Here is a 27,036-nt window from a genome sequence, read left to right on the forward strand (position 1 = left end):
CAATGATAGTAATCACCAGTGTGTCACCAGCTTTCATCAGAGAGCGTTCTCAATATTATAGCACAGTAGTATTGTGTCCAATCAGTTGATTCAATTGTTTATTCTTTGAGGTTCAGTCCCCGTTCTCCCCTGGGGTATCTGGACCCAGAACATTCCATTTTGTCCACCTTTCCCCTCCATATTCAAAGAGAAAACAAACCTGGAAGCCATAATTATAATCAGTTTATGTACTGTAACTTGGCGAGCATTGTATGGCTTTCATAATCTGTTGCTTTGCAGTTGCTGCACTTGTAGACTGATAGTCACTGTCAATTGTTGCATTTATTTCAGTCTCTGTTGCATTTACTTCATATTTGTTTATCTAGAAAAAGTTATGCTGCAACTTACTGCTGACCCTTTATTTCCTTTGTCTGATATACGTGTGTAGAAAATATCATTGCAAATAAGAAAATGGAACATGGATTTAAAGCAAATGCATTTAAATGTTTTGCAATTAAATATTTTATTTCAACTTATCAGAAAACACATCAAAGTGCGCTGCAGGTACAGCAGAAAGCAGAGGCGATGCTGCAGGCTAATCATTATGATATGGATATGATAAGGGACTGCGCTGAGAAAGTTGCTTCTCATTGGCAGCAGCTGATGCTGAAGATGGAGGACCGTCTCAAACTTGTGAATGCTTCTGTCGCCTTCTATAAAACATCAGAGCAGGTATAGGAACTCTTGAAGACCTATGTCTTGCAGAATAATAAAGGGATTTGTGGTATTTTATTATAAAATTACCTTTGGCTCAAGTGGCAGAGTTAATTAGTTTAGAGCTTAAGTTTATAAAAATGATATTAGCAGAAATGTTGGTATTTTTTAAAATTTTTATTTAGAACTTCCCATGCTGTCTTGGAAACGCTGACAGTATTATATTAAGTAAGGTCTAGAAAAATGAAACTGACTGTAACCAAATTGCAGTACAGTCAGTGAGGTTTTATTTTCTATATTGAGCAGAAAGCAAAAACCACACATAATTGATAAAACAGTGTGTTTGTAAAATGCTTAATTACAAATTATTCATGTTATTAATAACATTCATATAGGATTTCCTCTAAAATGTTCCTCTGGTATTAGATTTTGTCTTTAGTGGTAAGTCAGCTACATCTTAAATCTTCATCTGCTCTTCTTGACCTTGTTTTCTTTCCCTGGTGTTTCAAATCAGAATTAGGTAATTGACTGATTTGGATTTTCAGTTTCTGGAAAGGGCCGCGCCCAGGGAAAGTCTCATATGTGCAGATGTCCTCTCATGTAAGAAAGCACTTCTGATCATAGCTTGATTAAAATCCTATCATCATAAATAAACTAGTATGTTATCACCCATATCTTACTTTTCATCTTCAAAGTGTTTCATGAGTTTTAATCCACATCACATCCTGGGCAGAAAGTGATGGCAGTTTCCCTGTTTTAGAGAGAAAGGATGGAAAACAGATAAATTAAAGACACAGTCATCATCTATGTCAGAGCTGGGATTAGATGTCTAGGGTTCTTGGTTTCAAGTCTCCTGGCTCAAACTACTTCACAGGGTTGTTCATCGGAAATACTAGAGATATTTGTCTCCTTTTGGCTGGTAGGTGTGCAGTGTGCTGGAGAGTCTGGAGCAGGAATATAAGCGGGAAGAAGACTGGTGTGGGGGAGCAGACAAACTGGGTCCCAACTCTGAAACAGACCATGTGACCCCTATGATAAGCAAGCACCTTGAACAAAAAGAAGCGTTCTTGAAGGTAAAGATGTTGTTGGTTACATGTTGGGAGGCATGCAGTTACATCCTCTGCTTCACATATTTTGAATGGACCCGTAAAACCCAAGAAAAACCCAGTGACATGTGTATGGCTTTGTGAGCTCCTGAACGGTTATTACACAGGAAATGGCATATGACTGTTTCTTGTGGTGATTAGAACATTGCCAGTTTATATAAATACCTTTCCAGTTCAACTTCAGCAGATAGCACAGAGAATCGGGCATCCCACTGTGATAGATGTGCAATTGAGACTCACTCTTTTCAGCAGCCACCGCTTCCCAGAACACTTGAAAGAGACTTCTTTAAAAGAAGCAACACCTGTTCAGTACAGTGGCTCTCAATGACTCAAAGCAGCTTCCAGCAGTGCTAGAGCTACAGCGGGGAAACCTGATTCTGTGCTCCTTCTTCTGTGGTATTTTATAATGGCTCTTAAAAACAAAATAATATTCTACACTACAGTAAAGCTCCAAAACACTATAGTGCCACCATGTCTTTGAGTATTACTGTTACAAAATCTGAACCACTGCCTTTATTTTAAAAGTAGAATTGTAACCAACCTGTAAATAAAAAATCACTTAGGAAGAGAAGAGCCAGTTTGGAAGGGGAAAGGGTAGCAGAAGGAGAGTGAGGAGAGACTATCAGGAGAGGTAGACCGGGGAGGGGTGGGGGTGAAGGCTACTGTTTTCCAGAGAAATAAGAAATTCTTAAAATATAGTACAAGAAATTCAACACAACAGCAATCTGAAGAAAAGATGAGGCAGAAGTATTGGGCAACTTGTATTCAATTTTTGCTGATAAGCAAGGTGACTTAGCAATGGTAATATGTCAGTGGCACTTTTAAAATAATTGTGATAGCCTCTACCTGTGGGACATGTGACTGCATGGAAAATACTATATGGTCAGTAAATATACAGAATGTCTATCCTGTGGTGTGGTGTTAAGAGCAGTGGCCATTGACAAGTCAGAATAAAGGATCTTTTAACACTAGCTTTTATCACTTTCATTCTCTACCCCCGTCTGGTCATAAATAAATCTGATAAGTCTGTTGGACGGTAGCACTGAACCCAGTTGCTACTGATCCACAGTTGGGACTGAGCTAAGATAGCAACTAGAAGAATCAAGAAGCAGTTTTGGAGGTCATTGGCTTATATTTAGCCTGCTTGGCTGACCCAGTCTTTTAGATTAAAGGATAAGGAAATTGGCTAAACAAGCAGCTGAAGAATGCTGGGATACATATGTTAATTATTCCTGGATGGATTAAAGATAGACTCTCAGTATAACTAATAAGCAGTAATAGTGGACTGCTATTCATACAGACTGCTTCTGAAATTTCTGGAAAGACGTAACAATACACCTCACTGAAACCTTTGAAAGCCTCTTAGTGTTCGATGCTGAGGTACAAACACCACTGAAAACATGAATTTTAGTATAACTGTAGGGGCAGTGTCAAATGGATCTCTCAGTTGCAAATGTCTGAACTTCTGGGCTGTTATGAGAATATGACCTGATAAATTACTGTCTCTGTGATTTTGTCATTGGTCATATCTGTGCTGTCTTCACCTAACCTTTTAAAGTAGTATTTTAATGTTCCGCTTCATTACAAACAAAAGACGAGGGCTATATATAGTATTTGATATATAGTCAGAAGTTCAGGTTAGGAAGGCAGCTATGCTGGGTCTTGGCAATGCAACTAGATTCTGGCTGTTTTGTTGCCCTTTGGTTTGAATGCTTTTAAGACCTTTTAAAGGGCATGTCGTCTTGCAGTACTTTTGGTTTAATTTCAGCAGAGCAATTATTTTTTCCATTTAAACTAGTGGTGGGTCTTTTACAATATCCAGGTGATTACTGAAAGTTGTGCACTTGGTTTACATAATAATGCCAAATACATAAAAACAATCCACTCTGTGTACCTTGAGCCACACTTAAAAGTATGGAGAAGATGATCGCTTTTAAGTAACTTCAGGTATAAATTGCTTGTAATGCTATTTAGCGTTCAGTGCTAGTCCTGGATTAACTGCTATTTGCTTTGAAAATAGTGATCTTTTTAACTGTTTGTTTGCTCTGTATTGAATAGGACATAGTAAGCAGAAAAAGAAGTGTGTGCGTGTATCTATGTGTCTGTTAATGCCCCATCAAACACAGCAATATCAAATGCTATCAAATCTTCTCGTAGGCTTGTACTCTGGCTCGGAGGAATGCTGATGTCTTCCTGAAATACCTGCACAGGAATAGTGTAAACATGCCAGGGATGGTGACTCACATCAAAGCTCCTGAACAACAAGTCAAAAGTAAGTGTTCTTTTAGGAATTTGGCCTTCATGTGCTGCAACAAATTTGAGAAGATGAGGGTGAGCACGTGCCAGGGAGGATACAGTATTTCAGATTTAACAAAAAATAAGTGATCGCCCTGGTGAAGGTTTAAAATAGCTGGTAACCACTCATCTTCATTTTTCAATTTTAAGAAAGGGAAAATTCTTCTTCGAGTGATTGCTCATATCCATTCCAGTTAGGTGTGTGTGCGCGCCGCGTGCACGGCCGTCGGAGAAACTTTTACCCTAGCAACACTCAGCGGGTCGGCTGGGCGCCCCCTGGAGTGGCGCCACCATGGCGCCACATAAATACCCCAGCTGACCCGGCCACCCTTCAGTTCCTTCCTACCGCCCGTGTCGGTCGTTGGAACAGTGGAGTGCAGTTTACCTGACCTCCGCGTTTTCCCTAGCTAATCGCTCGGTTTTTTTTTTGTTCTTTGTTACTTAATCGTTCTTGTTTTACATAGTTAAAGTTATAGTTGTTAGTGTATTTGTTAGTAATAGTTTTCACGGGGTCTGGGGCTCTTCCCCTACCCCACGCCCGGTACCGTAGCCATGCCTGGCTCGCCGGGCTTTAAGCAGTGTTCGGCCTGCAATAGGCCAATGCCGACAGGAGATCCCCACGACTCCTGTCTTAAGTGCCTTGGGGAATCGCACTTATCTTCTAAGTGCCCCATTTGCAAGGCATTTAAGCCGCGCACGAAGAAGGAGCGGGACGCTAGACTCCGGCAGCTCCTTATGGAAGCGGCATTAGCACCCTCGCCGGCACCGAGTACTAGCCAGCAAGTGAGTGACGCCGCCCCCTCTCGGCACGAGCACGGTCAGCACCGCGAAGGCTCCTCGGCACCGGGCGCAGCCGACGCCGAAGGAACCCCACGCCGCTCCCTCTCTCCGAGGTCGAAGTCGGCTAAGCCTCGGACGGCTCCTCTACGCCCGCACCACAGGCAGAGACTGCAACCAAGGCAGACCGCCCGGCACCGGCCCCGGTTGCGGCGCCGCCTAAACCGGCCCCGTTGACTCCAGCCCCACGAGGGCCGTCGAGTCCGGCGCCTGGAAGCTCCCCGGCACGGCCGTGGTCGAGCTAACCTTGCCTTCGATGCCGGAGACTTTTTCAGCGGCAAGAGACCTCATTGCCCTGACGGACCCGGCACTGCCCGTGCCCTCGGCACCGCCGGTCCGTGCGACTCTCTCCAGAGGCAAGCCGCTCTTTACCACAGCCGCCCTCTGTCACCGCTCCGGATGGCCGCCGCTCGAGGTCCCGCTCCCGTCGCCGCTCCACATCTCGGCGTCGCTCCCGCTCGCGGCCACAGCTCGGCTTCGCGGCACCGCTCACCTCGGCACCGCTTCGCCGTCGCGGCACCGCTCATCATCCGCGCACCATCACGGCACCGCTCACCACGACGCCGGTCCATCTCTCGCCCCCATCCCGCTATTCGCGGCACCGGTCGAGCTCCGGCACCGCTACAGGGACCGTCGTTCACGGAGCCGATCTCGCCATAAGGGCTCGAGGTCCCGGTCGACCTCCCGGCACAGAGCTGGTCGCAGGTCCGGTCGGGGAGCGGTACCGATACGATACCGTACCGGCACCGGTCCCCAAGACCCAGAGCTGCTCGATCTATTGGCACTTCGGTGCCCACGTTTGCGGCTCCTCCGTGGCTGGCCGGTCAGGAGTCGGCCTCCTCGCAGGCCGGTAGTTACTATAGCCGGGACCGAGATACTGACATGGCCGCGGGACTGTTTCAAGATGCACGTCCCCGGATGCAGGACAGCAGCAATGGCCCTTTTGGACACCCTGGGCATACCATCAAGCCCAGGGTGCTCCCTGGTCCGGCCCTACTACTCTTGCTTCGGAGCGCAGGGCGCCGGAAGCCACCGTATCCCGCCCTCCTCCGGCAGAGTCAGAGGACCATGTCATCCATCCTCCAGACTCCCGGAGCATCTCGAGCAGGAACGGCCACAGGAGCACAGTGCCATTCAGGACCCACTCGTCCCGGGATATCCTCCTCCTCTTCCCCGGATGAGGCCGTGGCAGGGTCCTCTTCTTCGGGGCGCCGCCAATAGATCTGAGAGCCCACCAGGACCTTCTTCGCCGGGTAGCTCTCAACATAAACCTCCCGGTAGAGGAAGTGCCGGAGGTGGACGACCCGGTGGTCAGCATCCTGGCCGCTGACACCCCGACGCGTGTGGCCCTGCCATTTATCAGGACCATCCAGGCTGCTACTGATACCCTGTGGCAGACTCCAGCCTCGATTCCGCCAACGGCTAAAGGGGTGGAGAGGAGGTACATGGTACCCTCCGGGGGTACGAACACTTGTACGTCCACCCTCCTCCCTCCTCTTTAGTCGTACAATCTGTCAATGACAGGGAGCGCCACGGCCAACAGGCGCCTGCTCCGAAATCCAAAGAGGCTAGACGGATGGACCTGCTAGGCCGTAAGGTGTACTCGGCAGGTGCCTTACAGCTCCGAGTGGCCAACCAGCAGGCTCTGTTGAGCCGCTACAACTTTAACACCTGGACGGAGGTTGGCCGCTTTACTGAGTTGCTGCCCCGGACTCGCGCCAGGAGTTCGCAGCTTTTGTGGAGGAAGGCAAAAAGGTTGGCAGGACCTCCCTCCAAGCTTCCCTTGACGCGGCCGATTCGGCTGCCGGACTGTAGCCTCAGGTATCACAATGAGGCGAATCTCCTGGCTCCAGGCCTCCAACCTGCCACCGGAACTGCAGTACACCCTACAAGACTTACCCTTTGAGGGCCGGGGTTTGTTCTCGGACAAAACGGACCCTCGGCTGCAAAGCCTAAAAGACAACAGGGTGATCATGAGGTCCCTCGGGATGCACACCCGTGACCCAACGTAGGCCCTTTAGGCCCAACCCCGCCGCCCGTACTTTCCGCCTCGAAACCGGCAGGACTTCAACAGAAGGCGAGGCCGGGGTGGGCGAAGGCGCCAGTCTGGCCCCCATGCGGGGCAGTCTCAAGGTCCCTCTAAGGCCCCACCCGGGCCCAAGGGCAATTTTTGAAGGTACGCCGGGGACGGTCTACCAGACTCAGTTCAGGATCCTTTTCCCCCTTTTCCAACCGCCTCTCCTACTTCCTTCCGGCGTGGTCACATCTTACTTCCGACCAGTGGGTGCTACGCACGGTGAAGCAAGGATACCACCTCCAGTTTGCTTCATCCCCGCCTTCCACCCCCCTTCCCGGTCCCTCTTCAGGGACCCTCTCACGAGCAAATCCTCTGGCACGAGGTGCAATCTCTCCTCACTGCAGGAGCCATAGAGGAAGTTCCGCTACCCGAGAGGGGAAGGATTTTACTCCCGCTATTTCCTCATCCCCAAGTCCAAGGGAGGCTCTCCGACCTATTCTCGACTTGCGGGGACTCAACAAGTGGCTACGCAAGTTGAAGTTCCGCATGGTCTCCCTGGGAACTATTATCCATCCTTGGATCCTGGAGACTGGTACGCCGCCCTCGACATGAAGGACGCGTACTTCCACATAGCGATCTTCCCCCCACGCACAGGAAGTACCTTCGGTTCACAATCAACCAACACCACTTTCAATTCGCTGTCCTCCCCTTTGGCCTGTCTACGGCCCCAAGGTCTTTACAAAATGCATGGCAGTCGTCGCCGCCCACCTTCGCAGGCAACAGATACATGTCTACCCGTATCTGGACGACTGGCTCATCAAAGGCGCCTCGCAAGCCCAAGTCCGTCATCACGTTTCCGTGATCACGGACCTCTTCGGCCGCTTGGGCCTCCTCCTCAATGCGGAAAAGTCCACTCTCATTCCAACACAGAGACTGGACTTCATAGGAGCGACCCTGGACTCCTCCCTCGCCAGAGCCTACTTACCGCAAGCCCGCTTCCTGGCGATCACTTCACTCATACGGCGCTTGCAAGCCGCTCATCTAACCTCAGCTCGCACCTGCCTCGCTCTTCTGGGACATATGGCTGCATGCACTTATGTCACCAAGTACGCCAGGCTCCGCATGCGGCCCTTTCAGACGTGGCTCCACTCGGTCTTCCGTTCCCCCGCGCAGGGACTCCATGGACGTGCTGCTCACGATCCCTCCAGGTCCCCTACGCTCCCTCGACTGGTGGTTGGACCCGTCTCTGGTTTGTGCGGGGATGCCATTTCATCCGCAGCAACCGTCACTAACCCTTACGACGGACGCGTCATCCCTCGGCTGGGGAGCCCATCTAGGTCGCTTGCAGACCCAGGGCCGTTGGTCAGCCGACGAGCTCAACCTCCATATCAAACGTCCGAGAGCTGAGAGCCGTTCGTCTAGCCTGCCAGACATTCCAACAGCACCTTCGTGGCCGTTGTGTCTCCGTCTTTACGGACAACACAACGGCCATGTACTACATCAACAAGCAGGGAGGGACCCGCTCGTCTCCCCTGTGTCTGGAGGCTATTCAACTGTGGGACTTCTGCATAGCCCTCCAGGTGGACCTGGTGGCATCCTTCCTCCCAGGAGTCCGGAACACCCTGGCGGATCGGCTGAGCAGGTCCTTCCTCTGCCACGAGTGGTCGATCCGGCCGGACATCATTTACTCCGTCTTCCAGAGGTGGGGTTTCCCCTCGTAGACCTCTTCGCCTCCACTCGAACAGGAAGTGCCAGGAGTTCTGCTCATTCCAGGGCCTCTCCCCGGATCGCTGACGGACGCGTTCCTCCTGCCTGGAACCACCGCCTGCTTTATGCCTTCCCTCCGTTTCCCTGGTGCACAGGGTCCTGCTCAAGCTCCGCAGGGACAGTGCGCATCTTATCTTGATCGCGCCTGCGTGCCCAGGCAACCCTGGTACACCACGCTCCTGGATCTGTTCGGTAGCCGCTCCAATTCCCCCCTGTGTCCCAGACCTGATCACACAGGACCACGGGAGACTTCGTCACCCAGACCTGCGATCCCTCCACCTCACGGCGTGGCTCCTGCATGGCTGAACGCTGACGAGTTGCGCTGTTCCAATTCGGTGCAGCGCATCCTCCTTAGTAGCAGGAAGCCTCCACCCGCCGGACGTATGTGGCCAAATGGACGCGCTTCACGGCCTGGTGCGCATCGCACGATGCTTCTCCCTTACAGGCGTCAATCCCGACAATCCTCGACTACCTCTGGCACCTTAAGCAGGAGGGCCTGGCGACTTCCTCCCTTAAGGTGCACCTGGCAGCGATATCCACCTTCCATCCGGGAGAGGGTGGTTACTCGGTGTTTTCTCACCCAGTAGTCTCTCGCTTCATGAAGGCCTGGAGCGTACTTATCCCCCCGCTCGTCACCCAGCCCCCTCCTGGGACCTGAACTTGGTCCTAAACAGACTTATGTTACCGCCCTTTGAGCCGCTTGCGACTTGTTCGCTTCTCTACCTATCGTGGAAGACGGTGTTCTTGGTGGCGATCACCTCAGCACGCAGGGTCTCGGAGATCAGAGCCCTCACTGTGGACCCTCCGTACACTGTCTTCCATAAAGACAAGGTACAACTGCGACCTCATCCGGCATTCCTCCCTAAGGTGGTGTCTGCCTTCCATACTAGCCAGGACATCTTTCTCCCGGTTTTCTTCCCGAAGCCTCATGCTTCTCGGCGGGAACAGCAGCTTCACACCTTGGATGTGCGCAGAGCGCTAGCTTTCTATGTGGAAAGGACCAAGCCCTTCCGGAAGTCTCCGCAGCTCTTTGTGGCCGTTGCGGAGCGGATGAAAGGTCTACCAGTCTCCTCCCAGAGGATTCCTCTTGGGTCACGGCCTGTATTCGCACGTGCTACGCGCTAGCTCATGTTCCCCTCGGACGCCTTACAGCGCATTCCACCAGGGCGCAAGCTTCCTCAGCGGCCTTCCTGGCGCACGTGCCCATCCAAGAGATTTGCCGTGCTGCGACCTGGTCATCGGTCCATACTTTCGCCTCACACTATGCGTTGGTACAACAGTCTCGAGACGACGCAGCCTTTGGAGTGGCGGTACTCCAGGCTGCCACGTCTCACTCCGACCCCTCCGCCTAGGTAAGGCTTGGGAATCACCTAACTGGAATGGATATGAGCAATCACTCGAAGAAGAAAACAAGGTTACTCACCTTTGTAGCTGTTGTTCTTCGAGATGTGTTGCTCATATCCATTCCACACCCACCTTCCTTCCCCACTGTCAGAGTAGCCGGCAAGAAGGAACTGAAGGGTGGCCGGGTCGGCTGGGGTATTTATGCAGCGCCATGGTGGTGCCACTCCAGGGGGTGCCCAGCTGACCCGCTGAGTGTTGCTAGGGTAAAAGTTTCTCCGACGGCTGTGCACGCGGCGCGCACACACACCTAACTGGAATGGATATGAGCAACACATCTCGAAGAACAACAGCTACAAAGGTGAGTAACCTTGTTGTCTTGCACCTAAATAAAGTTTGATTGTTATCAATTTGTATATTTCAAACTTAATGTCATGTTTAATTTGCAAATAGAGACTTAAATGCATTGCTGCTCTTGAGTAAACACAATAGTTTATTTTTGTATCATGCTCTTCATACAGAAGTCTTGAGAATTCCACAGCCAATAAGTCTGTATAAGCACATTTGGTAGTCTGGGCTATACCAAAATGCAATGGGAATTATGTGTTGGGAGAACACAAAACTGGGCCCCTTGACAATGGCCTACTGAATCTGTGGACTAGTTTAAAGCCACTTGATTGAGCATAGGATAATAGAGAGGCCCAGGTCGTAGGGTTAAAATGGCTCTATTAAAGGTACAAATGTATGTGTAGTTGTGGTGGTGGAGAAAAGGAGATGGATCTTGAGATGGGATTTGAAAATTGTCAGTATTCATTTAGGCAGAGCAAGACTTTAAAGTGGTACTGGTCCACTCGGGTGAGGAATGTGAGAGATGTTAGTGCCTATAGTGAAAGAGTGGATGGAGAGAGAACAAAGATCAGTGATATTACACCAACAGACTTAAGTTCAGAAAATAAATGAGGTAAGAAACATGGAGTTGAATGGGATAGAACTCAGAGAAGGTTTGGAACAATAAGGATCTTTCTTCAATAGATTTTTGAGTTATGATTGCTTGTTTGCCAATTTTGGTTCCCCCAACCACACTTCAACTATGGCTAAACATTTGGGGTAGACCGGTACAGTGTGTACAAGTATTACCGAAGGAAGGGTTGTCCCCTCATTGCACTGCAGGTTGAAGAACTTTCTGCAGTTGGTTCTTCACACAGTCTAGCTATGTTGAAATTGAAAGCTAAGCCACGTTAAATTATGTTTGTGGATATCAGCAGCCATCTGAGATGGTTTTGGCTATGGAGGAAATGAATTGTGGGTTTCAGACAAATACATGGTTTGAAATGGAAGACTGCAGAAGGTCACAAGGGATGGAGTCACACCACTGAATATGAGAAGGATAAAACATGAATTATTTTATGGAGAGGTTAAGACAATGTACAGTATGGCCCCATATTAAATATATAGCTTATATAAGGAGTTTTTCTTACAACTTCATGGTTTTTTTTCTTTTAAGTAAGAATTTGAAAAGGTGCAGTATAGCAACAAAGACTTTTAAACTACTTACATTTAATCTGATTGCTATTGGTACATTCACAGTAGGTGTGCAATCAACTCACTTACTGTAAATCAGAAAGATTTAAGTGAAGAAAGAGGAGAAATACCAATCAGTGTCCTCCAGGGTATTACTGTACCTGTACTGTACTTTTCATGGTATCCTACATCAGTGGCTTTCAGTCTTTCCAGACTACTATACCCCTTTTTGAAGTCTGATTTGTCTTTCATATCCCTAAGTTTTACCTCTCTTAAAACTACTTGCTTGCAAAATCAGAGATAAAAATACAAAAGTGTCACAGCACACTATTATTGAAAAATTGCTTACTTTCTCATTTTTACCATATAATTATAAAATAAATCAATTGGAATATAAATATTGTACTTACATTTCAGTGTATGGTATATAGAACAGTATAAAAAATGTCTGTATGAAATTTTAGTTTGTACTGACTTTGCTAGTGTTTTTAATGTAGCCTGTTGTACAACTAGGCAAATATCTAGATGAGTTGCCTACCCCCTGGAAGACCTCTGCGTACCCAGAGGGGTATGCATACACCTGGTTGAGGATCACTGTTGAACATAGTTACTGGCATGCTCAGTTCAGACATACAAGTCACAGAAGACAATAACTTAAATGTAGGAAAAACTAAATCTTCAATAACTTACATGTAGGCAATATACGCCTTTCATCTGAGTAAATTCTTCGTCATTTTCATAAAACAATGTAATGGTGCTGAAAAGATGTATTGAGGCACACTGAGGTTTTTTTTCTTTGTAGGACTCAGCAATGCAGTGGTAGCTGAACAGCTAATCATAGAATTTATAGGGAATGTAGGTGTAGAAGGTAACTGCAAAGGTAATCTAGTCATTGTGTGATTTAGAAACCTGAATGTGACATGATGGTTTTCTTTTTCAAAGTGTATTTAAGAAAAACAAAAGGAAGGAGTACGATAAAGGACTGTAATAAATCCGTAGATACATTTCTTGTCAAATGCAAGCTGTAATACGTTTCAGAGTCATTGCATTCCCTCTTGTTCACAGAAGAATCTGACAGCTTGAAATGCTGTCTGCTTTGCAAGCCTGTGCTCTGTTAACAGAGATTAAAACTTTTAGCATAAATTTAACATTGGAAAAACGGAACAAATCTTTGAGGCTTTCTACAAACCTATAATTCAAATTTTAAAAGGCTTTGTCCAACAACACACTGGATGCCTATTTCATAAAATTAAATGAAGTATTTAGAACCCACTGAATGGAGGAAGGTTAGCTGCGAATCCTCTTCCTGGAAGATGGGAATCTTGTTGAAAGGCTTACAGCTGTAGCTGACTGAAATGTTCATCCTCTCCTGTTGCCACAAATCCTTTCCCCTGTACACGGTCCCAGTAACCAGATTGTATACGAAGAGCACTGCACGGGCTGAGGTTGAGGGAGGAATTCTTCTCCAAATTTCCACAGTGACATGGAACCAGTCAAGTCTGGTACTGAAGGCTTAAAAATATGTTCATCTCTACTGCTGTGGCATGTCCCTCCCTCCCGCTCCCTCACCTTACACCAGACACCTACTTAATGAAGGAGGTGGCTGGGTGATCCTCTGTCTTTTATCCATTACTTTTGCTCCTGTCTCAGGAAGGCTTCAAGAGGTGCAGTTTGTGGTACCTGGAAAACAAATCAAAACAGTTTAGGAAACACGCTGTTATCCTAATCACCTCTGGAAGAAGAGGCATGGGAGGCCACTGTTAATAAAAGGGGTTATAATCAGGAGATGGAAATAGGCAAAGCTGCTTGTCAGCAGCTGAATTGAACACACTGCTATATAACTTCATGCCGTGTTTTACAGTATCTCTTTCTGGCACTTGGCATCCAAAGGAACTAATAGCATTAACCATTGCAAAAGCACAGCCAAATGTCCCTCACTGGCATACCATCTGTACAATGTTCCGATAGCATGGACTCCGTTCCAGTTAGCTAAGTGGATCTTACATGCTGTGTATCACAGTTGACACCAGTTACGTCATTCTCAAGATGTCCATTTTTATGTAGTGTCCAGTTGGAAATGTTGTAATATGTTGAGATTTCCCCAGAAATCTGGGAAACGTTTCACCAGGATAGACTGTCAGCATAGATGGGGAAAATGTGATCGAGGTCAACGTGACAGAAAAGGAGAATGGGAGCTCAAATGAGGGGGACAGAGGTACAATTTTGGCTGGTACTGCCCTTCTTTCCAAATTAGGAGATCATAATATTAATGGGCTGACTCGCTGTCCTGTCGGCCATGTACTGTGCATTGCCCCAAGTTAGTATTAACATTCCCTGTAAGCTGTGCACAGACATCCTGTATCTACCATGCACGTCACACAGCTGGGAGCGTGGCCAATGTAGCAATACAGACTGCTTCCCGGTACAATTTGCTGCTTTGCTGTTACTGAGCATGCTTAGTAACATCTCGTGAAGCTTCTGCCCTTTCTTTGCCCTCACAAGGAATAACAATTTGCCCTTTGCTATTAATGGAGGCTAAAAGGGTGGGGGGCAAATTGGAGGGAGGGATGGGCTGAATTTGTTCATGGCGCAAACTCTGTGTGCAGGGGGCTCAAACAGATGGAGGGAGGGAGGGGAAGGGGAGAGTCAGGGACGGGAGGTAGGAGCCAGGTTTAAGAAAGGGACATGGGCACTGCCAAACAGTGGCATGGAAGTGGGACAAGAATAGGGAAGAGCAGAGAGGATAAAAGTTACTGTCAATCGGATAAGCTCTCTGCAGGGTTTGCAGAAACAGGATGTAGGTTGCAGAGTCAAACACCCCCCCCCCCCCCCCAGGCAAGACAGCACATATCAGCACTCGCTTCTCATGGCCAGTGGAGAAAGGGTGGATGGGGAGACAGGCTCAAAGGAGAGAATGGTGGAGGGCTTCCTTCAGGGCTGAGTCTCCTGCCCATGACATAAAAGTTACCAAAACACCTGGAGTAACAATTATAGCAGCCAGTTTTCAAATATCAGTAATAGGACATTTTTTCAAATTATCAGAATCCATGCGTCTAAAAGTAAAGCCATGTCCTCGTCATCTGTTTGTACAAATTTGAAGTTCCTTATATTAAGAAGCATTGAATGATGCTAGAAATAAAATTGGATGAACATGACAAAAGTCTGTTTGTGGGTACTCTTAGGCAGAGTACCAATAAAATGCCAAATGTGCTTATTTTAATTTTATCCGTGGTCCTGAGTTTGATAACTAAATGTAAGGATCCTGAACAAAATTGTTAGCAACACCTCATAACTTAATTGTGGGTTTCATTCCTGCTAGAAGTGGAAGCAGGTCTCAAGCAGTCTAAGTCAATGTTTTACTATTGGCAGGATACTGCACAATAATACCTGTCTTTAAAACTTCCTGTAACACACACTTCCATGATACTCTAGTATAGTACTGTCAATACTATGCATTTGTGAAATCCTTACATGAACATTTATATAATCCATACTTTAAACAGTCCTGAAATATTCATGTACACAATAGACTATAATGTCTTGCAAAAGCAATTGCAGTCCACTGAGTTCTGTGTGGGATTTCTGACCCTGCCTCATTTGTTGCAGAAGTTGGGTGCTGTGTAGGAAGAGAAGGCATGGTTTCAGGGCTAAGGCAGTTGAATACTGCCCTGGAGAATTGGATTCTATCCCTACCTCTGCCACAGACTTCCTGGGCAAGTGCTGGGCAAGTCATTTAAACCAAACTGTTCACAGATAATCGCTGTTTGGGCACCAGGAAAGTGAGGCACATGCCATATGAGACATCTGGGTCTAGATCTGTGAAGTGCTGAGCGCTTGAAAACAAAGTCTATTGGAGCAGTGCTTTAAATACATAATGTGCTATAAAAATAAGCACTGTGAAAACCCTGCGTCTCTCAAATCAGGCATACAAAATTACTGAATGCTTATGACAATTTTATCTTTAATCTCTTTTACCCTCAGTTCGCTAGCTATAAAATGGGCATAGTGCTACCTAATCTCATAGGATTCTTGTGAAGATATGTTGATGTTTGTGAAGCACTATTACACTATAGTGAGAGCACTGCAAACATCCAGGATAAAATCAATAATTTTGTATTCAGTGTAGAGTTTGAATGGTGTGCATTATGTTAAGCCTGGGCTGCACATTGAACCAGGAGGATAAAAAGAAATATTGAGTAATTCCTAATTCTTCTTCGAGTGCTTGCTCATGTGTATTCCACAGTAGGTGTGCGTGCTCGCCATGTGCACCGGTGCTGGAAGTTTTTCCCTTAGCAGTACCCGTAGGGGGAGTGCTGCTGCAACCCCTGGAGTGGCACCTCTACAGCGCACTATAAGGGGAGCCGTGCGCTCCCCCAACCCTCAGTTCCTTTTTGCTGCCAGTGAGGGTGCATCAGAACTACTTGCTCCAGCTTCGGTTCGCTGCAGCTCATCCCAGAACTCGTCGTTTGTTGTTAGTGGTACCTGCGTTCATTAGGTCAACAAGTTTCAGTTCACTTAGTTAGTGTTCCAGCCCGGGCATGCCCCGTGCCCCAGGGTTTAAATTGTGCTACTTTTGCAGGCGTTCGATGCCCAGAAGTGACCTGCACGCCAACTGTCTCCACTGCTTGGGTGAATCCCACATTAGTGACCACTGTTAAGATATGCAGGTCCTTTAAACCTAGAACTAAAAAAGAAAGAGACATTAGACTTCGGGCCCTTCTCAAGGAGTCAGAACTGGCCCCAACCTCAGTGCACCGGATTTGGCACTGGGCCGCTCGTCTTCGGTGCACAGTGATCTCCTGGCACCTCCCAGTGGCCGGTACCACTCCCCGTCTAAGAAACAGAGAAAGGCCCCATTTTCTCAGCGGCATCAATAGAAAGGAGGAGGAGAGTCTAGACCTGCGTCGGGCAGCCCCAGTTCCTCTGGAGGCTCCAGAGCTCTGACTCATGTCGAGCGGAGCAGCCCGGTTGCATCAGCTCAGGCCTCGCAAGATGTCCAGATGCCTTCGACACCGGAGACCCTGCAGGTGGCCCGAGACATTGACTCTGCAGGTACCTGGGGCACCACCGGCACCCGGGTCCTGCTCTAGAGGCAAGCCACCGCTGGACTCTAGACAGTCGACCCCGACCCAATGCAGATCCCGATCAGGGGGCTGCTCTAGGGCCCACTCGCCACTCAGCGTCCTATCAGGGCACAGTCTTCGGCCTCTGCTTTCGTCACCCACTAGGTTGTCTGGTCGGGTGCTGTCAGATTGGAGTTCCAGGCACTACTCCACGCCAAGCAGAGAGTATCGATGAGACAGGCACAGGCGCTGTAGGCACTCCCCTTCTCGTCGGACCTACCATCCACCTCACTATCCAGGCCTTCAAGGGATAGATCGGTGGGTCATGGATTCACGGCACCACACAAGGAGTCTGACCAAGGGGTAGATCCCGCGGCGCCGACCGATGCGCAGAGCTCCGTACCGGCCTCCTCCCCACTGCTGGAGGACAAGGTTGCAGCCCCATCCCCCTCCGCACCACAGGAGGACTTCAGGGCTCACCAGGAGCTATTGAAGCAAGTAGCGTCGAGCTCCAACTGCACGAAGGAGTGGCTAATGTTTTCAGTGCCCTCTGGCAAATGCCAGCCCTCCTTGTGCCAATATTAAAGAAGGCAGAGCGCAAATATTTTGTGCCCACGAAAGGGCACGAGAATCTCTATACCCACCTGGCCCCCAACTCCCTAGTGATGGAGTCTGTAAATCATAGGGAGAGACAGGGTCAAACAGGACCTACACCGAAGAATAAGGACTCTAGAAGGCTGGACTCGTTTGGTAGGAAACTTTATTAGTCATCCAGCTTCCCACTCTGGGTGGCCAACCACCAAGCCCTCCTCAGCCATTATGAGTTAAACTGTGGGAATCGCTGCCTAAATTCGAACCCTCCCTTCCAGAGCTTGAAAGGAAGGAATTTAAGGTGCTCATTAAGGATGGTGCCACTGCTGCGAAGGCTGCTCTGGAGGCAGCATTGGGTGCAGCTGACATGGCTGCTTGGTCCATGGCCTCAGCGGTGTCCATGCGCAGGGCGTCGTGGCTACTGCTGGCTGGGCTCTCCACGGAAGCGCAGGTTGTGATGCAGGATCTTCCCTTTGATGGCAAGGACCTATTCGCAGAACAAACAGATGTGAAACTTCATGGCATGAAGGACTCATGTACTACCCTTCAAGCCCTCGGGTTTTACGTCCTGCCCAAGGAAAAGCCTGTGCCGCAGGCTCCCCAGCCAAAATGTGAACCTGCCTATAAGAAGCCCAAGACCCAAAAGAGGCGACCTCAAAGGCAGTCTCGCAGCCTGGTCCCTTGGGGGGCAAACAGCAGGGCAAGAGGTGCTTTTGACTGGTTGCAGGAGGGTACCCGGGTGTCCCCCCGAGAGGACCCTCCTACCAATAAAGTTTGCCTTCAGCAGCTGCTTGTGTGTGTTCCTTGCGGAACGGTCCCGAATAACATCGGATGGTTGGGTCCTCAACACCATTTCCCAAGGCTACACACCACAATTTGTCTCACCCCTGACCCCCACCCTTGGACAGCAAGAGAGACCCGTCACATTTACCCCTGCAGGAAGTGGGTCGGCTCCTCAGCTTGGGAGCTGTGGAGAAAGTTCCAAGGGAGTTCCGGGGAAAAGGGTTTTACTCCCGTTACTTCCTTATCCCAAAGACAAAAGGGGGGCTCAGGCCTATCCTGGACTTACGAGACCTCAATCAGTTCATGGCCAAATGTCGGTTCCTCATGGGGTCTCTAGCATGCATCATACCCGCTCTAGACCTGGCGATTGGTATGCGGCCCTGGACCTTTAGGACGCATACTTCCATATCCATATATTTGAGGGGCACGGATGCTTCCTTGGTTTCCTGGTGGGACAGGACAGCTACCAGTTTACAGTCTTCCTGTTTGGCCTGTCCACTGCGCCCAATGTATTCAGAAAGTGTATGGCGGTAGTGGTGGCCTACCTCAGACACCGAGGGGTCCAGATATTTCCGTCTCGACTACTGGCTGCTCAAGGGCAGCTTGTGGTCTCAGGTACAGGACCATGTGAGCTGCTCTTGGCTACGTGTGCCAGCCCAGGCCTCCTGGTAAACGAGGCCAAGTCGACATTGGTTCCAGTTCAGCACATAGAATTCATAGGCACTCTCGTGGATGCCTCCAAGGCCACAGCCTCCCTTCCCCATGGCAGGTTACAGACGCCGAAGGAGCTCATAGCCTCAGTCATGGAGTTCCCCTTGACCACGGCCAGGGTATGCCTGCAGCTCCTGGGCCACATGGCAGCGTGCATGTATGTAGTCCGCCATGCCAGACTTCGGATGGAGCCCCTCCAACTCTGGCTGGCCTCAGAGTTCTCTCAGGCCCAGGACAGGCTGGACAAAGTCCTCACGGTACCGGCGCCTGTGATCGCCTCTCTATAATGGTGTTCTTGGCTGGCCAATGTGCTCCAAGGGATTCCCTTCCGGGACCCAACGCCATCACTAGATCTCATGTCCAATGCGTCGGACTTGGGCTGGGGGCCCACATAGGGAACTCACAGACCCAAGGGATGTGATCGGCCCAGAGTTGTCCCGTCACATAAATGTCAGGGAGTTCAGGGCAATGCGCTTAGCCTGTGTGGCAAGGGGTCAGAGTACTCACGGACAACACCGCCGCGATGACTTACATCAACAGGCAAGGCGGGACGAGGTCCTCGGCCCTCTGCCAGGAAGCCCTCAGCCTCTGGGAGTTCTGTATAGCCCATGACATCTCCCTGAAAGCTTTCCACCTGCCAGGTGTCAACAACACACAGGCCGATTGCTTGAGCAGGGTTTTCTCCTCGTAACACGAGTGGTCGCTCCACTCAGAGGTCACTCACTAGCTCTTCCGAGCATGGGGCACTCCCCAAGTAGACCTGTTTGCGACCCGACAGAACTGGCGTTGCCACTGGTTCTGTTCCAGAGCGGGGGTTGGGAGGAATGCGATCTCAGATGCCTTCCTCTTGTCATGGTCGGGTCAGCTCCTCTACACCTTTCCCCCGTTCCCCCTCATCGGCAAAGCCCTAGAGAAAGTGAAAATGGACAAGCACATGTTCTCCTGATCGCCCCAGCTTGGTCCCAGCAATATTGGTAGGGGACCCTCCTGGGCTTGCTGGTGGCCCTTCTGTGGCCATTGCTGCTCCGTCCAGACCTACTCTCTCAGGACCAGGGCCACCTCCTCCACCCCAACCTGGCCACCCTCCATTTGACAGTGTGACTGCTCAATGGCTAGATGTGGAGGAGAGAAGGTGTTCGGAAGGGATCAGATGTGTCCTCCTAGAAAGTAGGAAGCCATCCATGCGCCAAGCCTACCTGGTGAAGTGGTCCAGGTTCTTCAGGTGAGTGGGTGAGCGGAGTACTTCCCCGATGTCTGCCCCGCTCCAACTTATCCTTTAGTACCTCCTTCACCTTAGAACTCAGGGCCTGGCGCCTTTTTCCGTCAGGGTGCACCTGGCGGCTATATTGGCAATCCATCCACCGGTCCAGGGCTGCTCGGTTTTCTCCCATACCATGACCGGGCGTTTCCTCAAAGGAATAGACTGGTCCTTTCTGTATGATAGACCCCCTGTTCCTCAGTGGGATCTAAATTTGGTATTATCTTGTCTCATGGGGCCCCCGTTATGCTTATGGTCTCGCCTTTCATGGAAGGTAGCCTTCCTCGTGGCTATCACGTCAGCTCAGGGCCGTGAGCTGTGAACCCCCCTACATGGTTTTTCACAAGGGCAAGGTGCAGCTCTGCCCACTCCCTGCATTCCTCCCTAAGGTGGTCACATGGACTATGACATCTTTCTGCCTGTCCTCTGTCCCAAACCTCATGCCTCTAACAAGGAACGCCGCCTCCATATGCTCAATGTGCGTGCGCAGGGCATTGGCTTTTTATCTGGATTGGACTAAGCCATTCCGCAGGTCTTTGCAACTATTTGTTGCTTCAGCCAAGCGCATGAAGGGTCAATCGATTTCCACCCAGAGGCTTTCCCGGTGGATTACATCGTGCATCTGCACATGCAATGACCTAGCAGGGGTTCCCTCAGCACCTATCCTAAGGGCTCACTCGACTAGGGCTCAGGCCTCGTTGTCTGCCTTTGTGGCCCATGTCCCTATCCAGGACATCTGTAGCGTCACTACGTGGTCCTCAGTACACAGGTTCACATCGTACTATGTGATTGTCTCCCATACCAGGAATGACGCTGGCTTTGGTAGAGCTCTGCTTCAGCCAGGGAATCTGTGAACTCCTACCCACCTCCATCAGACATAGCTTGCAATCACCTGTTGTGAAATACACAGGAGCAATCACTCGAAGAAGAAAGGACATTTACCTGTTCCGTAACTGGCATTCTTCGAGATGTGTTGCTCTTGTCTATTCCACACCCTGCCCTCCTTCCTCTCTGTCGGAGTTTGTCTGGCAAGAAGGAACTGAGGGTGGAGGGAGCATGCGGCTCCCCTTATAGTGCGTTATAGAGGCGGCAGTCCAGGGGGCGCTCCCTCTACGGGTACTGCAAAGGGGAAAACTTCACACCTAGCACGCACACCTACTGTGGAGTAGACATGAGCAACACATCTCAAAGAACGCCAGTTACGGAACAGGTAACTGTCCTTTCACTGAATGAAGCAGTGGCCCCATGGAAAAAAATACTGTATGATCATGTTATGATGTCCTGTCCCTTTAAACATTTGAGCACTCCCCTGCTCTCTAGTGCAGAGCCTCACTTTCATGTTGTTTTCACTTTTGCTGCAAGAATGATGGAACTAACACCACAGCAGATAGCTGAGTTTCTATCAGCTCCTTCTGTCTCTGTGTCTTTTCTGCTGGATCCAAATATAACGCATGCATTTAAAGATTGTATCATAATGCATTTGCCCAAGGGGGTGAGAATTTAAGTTGCATAAGCAATCTTAATTCTGGCATTTCCTAACTTTGAGCACTTTATTCTGTTAAGGTTGCAGTGTTATTTTAATATGCTTCTTTTTGGGAAGGGCATTTAACGGCTTATATGGCTTTGAATCTATGATCTAGATATTTTTGTATACTATAAGTTATTTTACATGGTTCAAATTTAATCATATGTAAAATAGGTCTCCAATGTTCTGGCTCATCTGTGTAATCCTCCCTCAGAGATCGCTTTGTGGGCTGGTCTGAACAATTATGAAAATTAACATTTCTGCTTTGATTCCTCTGAATTTTGCTGCTTGCCTGTCACTGGCTACTTTGTCGATATGTTGTATCCAGGAAAGCTGCTCAATGTGCATGAGTTTAATTCCCACACTGTGTGCCCCTCCACTACTGAACTTGGCCCACTCATTTGAAGTAACAGCAAAGCTAGTCATAGGATTGATGCTGGCAAGATGCTAAGGGAAATGTCACATTGATGGGGATGGATGACAAGTATGAGCATAATTTGAACAGAAGTGATACCTACTAAGAATTCGGAGTACAAATGGGTAAGAGGAGAAATAAAATAGAGAAAACAAGGCAGGAAGGTTTTCACAACAGGAGATAAAATTGTGAATCAGTCTAGCAGTTGAAAATGTTAATTTCTAGTCACAAAAACGGAGCAGTGGAATAGGTAACTGAAAAAATGGGATTATAAGCTATTTATGATTCAGGGAGAAGCTACGCTTGTGAGCTCTCTCCCAGTTTCACTGGGGGTATATTTCCAAATGAGAGGCTTAGACTCATAGACTTTCTGGTCAGAAGGGACCATCATGGTCATCTGGTCTGACCTCCTGCACATTGGAGGCCACAGAACCTCACCCACCTGCTCCTCTAATAGAGCCTCAACCTCTGGTTGAGTTACTGAACTCCTCAAATGATGATTAAGAGACTCCAGGTGACGGAGAATCCACCATTTACACTAGTTTTAACCTGCAAGTGACCCATACCCCATGCTGCAAACCCTCAGGGTCTCTGTCCATCTGACTCAGGGAAAAATTCCTTCCCTACCTCAAATATGGTGATCAGTTAGACCCTGAGCATGTGGGCAAGGGCCACCACCCAGACACTTGGGAAAGAATTCTCTGGGGTGACTCAGAGCTCTCCCCATCTAGTGTTCCATCATCAGCCATTAGAAATATTTGCTGCTAGCAGTCACAGATCAACTTCATTCCATTGTAGGCATTCTTGTCATACCGTTCCCTCCATAAACGTATCTAGCTCAGACTTGAAACCAGTCAGGTTTTTTGCTCCCCTTGATGGCTGTTACAGAACTTCACGCCTCTAATAGTTAGAAACCTTCACCTGATTTCAAGCCTAAACTTCTTGATTGCCAGTTTCAATCCATTTCTTCTTGTGTCAACATTGATGCTTAACTTACATAATTCCCTTCCTGGTATTTATCCCTCTGGTGTATTTATACAAAGCAATCATATCTCCCTTCAGCCTTCTTTTGGTTAGGCTAAACAAACCAAGCTTTTTGAGTCTCCTTTCATAAGGCTTCTATGTGTACTTCTCCAAGTATGGAAGCCTGCAGTTCACCCCACTTTAGACTGGCTCACTAGGCTACACCTCCTGTTTCACAAACCACATTCATCTGAGCCAGCCTAACTGGGTTTGGGTCTGGCTGTGGAATCCTTTCTGGAAGTTTGTGACCAGAATGAACTGCAGTGACTCAGGACAGCTTCATCAAAAGCATATATGATTTATTTGTTTATGGAAACTAACAGTAGAATTGAAATAGCTTTTAAAACAAATGTCTATATGCATCTCCTTTGCCTTACACCTCAGCCTTCGCTTGCATATTTAGGTAGGCATTAGCTTATCCCAGATCTCTCTCCTTCCCCTCTCCCAGCCCCCACCCAAGTTGGAAACCCAGTTTCCATCTCATCAGACTCCCTCTCTATCTCCATCAGCATCTCACCCCCCTCTATCCTGTGGCTTTTATCAGAAACAAGCTCTATTATAGTGTCACTCCAGAATTTCCCCCTTTATCGGCAACAGTTGAGTGACAGTAAAGTGCATCCAGTCTTTGTCATTGACATAAAGGGAAAAATGGTGATTAACCAAACTGAGGGGGGATGAAAGGTCAAATTAACAGAGTTAGGTGGGGATTCCTGTGGGCCTGCTGTCTGGGGGATTCTCTGACATGTAAAAGGAGAGATATAGCATAAGCAGCAGAATTGCTTTTACATGCTTCTTCATTTCCAAGTAATTAATGCATTTTATTGAAACCAAATGAACTAGGGAATATTTGAATCAGTGCATTATTTGTTTGACTGACAGTATTCTTGATGACTTTTGAAGGAATGTTAATTATAGTAATTTTATTTCTGAGTTTTTTAGTGAGTTTCTCTGCATGCGTGGGGTCTGAGGTGAGTTAGGATATCACAAGAATAAATCTGTTAACCTATTTATTCCTGAGTTGTATGTTCATCCATGCTTATTGCATGACACCAGATACTTTATAGGACTCCAGAAATTTCAGATGGGAAATGATTATTGATTATGTTCAGCCTGAATGCTTAAATGCATCTTGTCTACTTGTCACCGTTCTCTTTTCTCACCAGCCTGATGCAGAACTGTCCCCTACATTTTATCAAATGCGCTCTCTGTATTCTCAAAAGCCTATTGTTTCTATACCACATTTTGATCAGAGCATCGGTATTTATTTTAACTGAATCAGTGTCCCTGTTTCTAAAACATTTTTTTTTAAATTGTAAACTTTTTTTGTGCAGTTCTTTATTCAACACAATATTTATTTGCAGAGTTTGTTGCCTCACAGCGTCCCTTCATTACAAAATGAAGGACCATAACCTTCAGTTCATTTGTCTGTCCCTGCAGATATCTTAAATGAACTCTTCCAGAGGGAGAACCGCGTGCTGCATTACTGGACAATGAGAAAAAGGCGCCTTGACCAGTGTCAGCAGTATGTGGTCTTTGAAAGAAGTGCCAAACAGGTCAGGATTTTATCTAAGAGCGTTTTCCATTCCATGCAACTCAAATTCCATACAGATCAAGGTGTGGCTAATCACCTGACTTTGAGGGAGTAGGTTGCTCCCATTAACTATGGTACCCGGAACTTTCGAAAGGCAGACTATTAGAAATCAAGGTATAAAAACCTTATCTCACTCCTCCCTCAAAATAGAACACTAGAAATAATCATAAAAAAAAAAGTTTGGCAGACACCTATAACCAATCTATCACTCTCATATTGCACTACAAACAGGTGGTTGTTTTACCATACTGTTGAGTTGTTGTTTTTATGGCCAGGCTGTGTTGAATAAATTGTCAACATTTTAGTAAATTCTACCAGTGCAAAATAATATGAATAAGGAAATACCTGAAGTGCTGAATCATAACAATATTAACTTTAAAAACTGCATTTCTTTTGAGTATCTTCAGAACTGTTAAATAACATCATTATTATATAAGTGAAAGATCAGGGAAGAAAAATCTTTGCTGTTGTGTGCATTTAATAGCACTTTATATGCACTCGGTTTCACTGTTTGTCCTGCTTACTGGGTTAACATCATACATTTGTGTGAGTCTCTTACACAATGGTGGAGAGAACTATTTAAAAAGAGAAGTGATTTTTAAACCATAAAAATAGAAGGGGAACTCCAAAGCAGAAGTAGTAATTGAAATGGCTTTTAACTTCTTAGAATTGACTAGATTACACGGAAAGTTCTGTCACTATCATGCTGGCTGTCTCTTGTGTAGGAAGCGTTAGCAGATGTATGGCCTCTTTGTGTCACTTGACTCCTTGTGTACCTCCAGTTTATGGTGGGGCCCACTACTACCAGTTTACAGTCTCCCGTTCAGCCTGGTGACAGCACCGAGAATGTTTACCAAGTGCATGTCATGGTAACGGCTTACCTCAGGCGCCGGGGTATCCAGATCTACTTGTACCTCAAGGACTGGCTCGTCAAGGGCAGCTCCAGGCCCCAAGTCCAAAGGGGTGTTATGGTGCTTCAAGCCACATGCCGGTCTCTGAGTCTTCTGGTCAACAACAAAAAGTTAACATTAGTGCCAGTGCAGAGGATAGAGTTCATCGGAGCGGTCCTCGACTCGACCTGCACCAGGGCGTTCCTGCCACTGGAAAGGTTCTACGTGTTGGCGAACCTCGTTGCAGAAGTCTCCGCATTCCCTTTAATTACAGCCAGGGTCTGACTGCATCTGCTGGGTCACATGGCAGCGTGCACTTACATGGTCCGCCATGCCAGGCTCCAGATGTGGCCTCTGCAACAATGGCTGAGGATGATCTAGTCCCAGTCTCGAGACACCCCCCCCATTCCCCAGGCGATACTTACCTTGCTGCAGTGTTGGACCAACTGCGGGACAGTCCTGTCGGGGGATCCCTACAACCCCCCTCACTGCATCAAGTTGGTGTTGGACGCCTCGAACCTCAGCTGGGATGTGCACCTCGGTGTGACCTCCAGGCACAAGGGGATGTGATCTCCGGAGGAGGCGAGGTTGAACATAAACATCAAAGAATTCCGAGCAGTCCGGCTGGTGTGTGGAGTCTTCCTGCCCCACCTGTTGGGCAAGGTGGTATGAGTCCTGACGGACAACACAGCCTTGATGTTCTACATGAACAGGTAAGGGGCAGCGTGCTCGTTGGCTCTGTGTCTATGGGACTTCTGCATCAGTCACAAAATCCACCTGGAAGCCTGTTATCTTCTCGGCATCAAAAATACACTGGTGGACCAGCTCACCAGGGACTTCTCTCACCACAAGTGTTTGCTCCATCCAGAGATAACCTGTGTGATCTTCCAAAGGTGAGAGACTCCCCAGGTGGTCCTGTTCACTACCAGACAGAACAGGAAATGCCACTGGTTTTGTTCTTGACAAGGTCTGAGCAAGGGCTCCCCCTCCGATGCCTTCCTCCTGTCATGGGCAGGGAGCCCGATGTACGCATTCCCCCCAGTTCCACTCATCAGCAGGGTCCTGGCAAAGATCAAGAGACACAAAGTGCAAGGTGTCATGATCTCATTGATTTGGCACACTCATGAATTTGTCAGCAGCCCCTCCCTGGCCCCTGCCCAACCACCCGGACCTGCTGTCACAGGACCACAGTTGTCTCTTACACCCCAACCTCAAGTCCCTCTACCTCTCGGCATAGCTGCTGCGTGGCTGAACCCAGAGGAACGGACCTGTTCGGAAGGAGTCCAACAGGTCCTCCTAGGGAGTAGGAAGCCTTCGACCAGACTGACTGACCTGGCCAAGTGGATTAGGTTTTCCTGCTGGTAGTCCAAACGTCACACCTCTCCCTCACAATTCTTCTGTACAAGCTGTCCTAGGCTACCTGCTCCATTAGAGGAACCAGGTCCTGGCACACTCTTCTATTAGAGTGCATCTTGCGGCCATCTCTGCTTTTCACCCGCCAATCCAAGGACAGATGGTGTTTTCCCACGACATGACATTCGTGGGATTCTTGAGAGAGCTCGAGAGACTTCTCATAGGTGCAGGCTCCTGTCCTGCAGTGGGATCTTAA

At 48.3% G+C, this 27,036-nt stretch overlaps 1 protein-coding gene across 3 annotated transcripts in view; it reads left to right on the forward strand.

Moving 5' to 3' along the window:
* Positions 1 to 27,036, forward strand: part of TRIO (trio Rho guanine nucleotide exchange factor) — a 457,553-nt gene that overhangs the window by 272,103 nt on the left and 158,414 nt on the right. For all 3 annotated transcript variants that reach the window (XM_075062688.1, XM_075062687.1, XM_075062686.1), the window contains exons 17-20: positions 520 to 711; positions 1,617 to 1,766; positions 3,957 to 4,071; positions 24,384 to 24,499. In XM_075062688.1, the coding sequence (XP_074918789.1) occupies positions 520 to 711; positions 1,617 to 1,766; positions 3,957 to 4,071; positions 24,384 to 24,499 (573 nt within the window). The remainder of the gene's footprint in view (positions 1 to 519; positions 712 to 1,616; positions 1,767 to 3,956; positions 4,072 to 24,383; positions 24,500 to 27,036) is intronic.

This window comes from Chelonoidis abingdonii, chromosome 2, assembly GCF_003597395.2.
Source record: "Chelonoidis abingdonii isolate Lonesome George chromosome 2, CheloAbing_2.0, whole genome shotgun sequence".
NCBI classification, from domain to species: domain Eukaryota; kingdom Metazoa; phylum Chordata; order Testudines; family Testudinidae; genus Chelonoidis; species Chelonoidis abingdonii.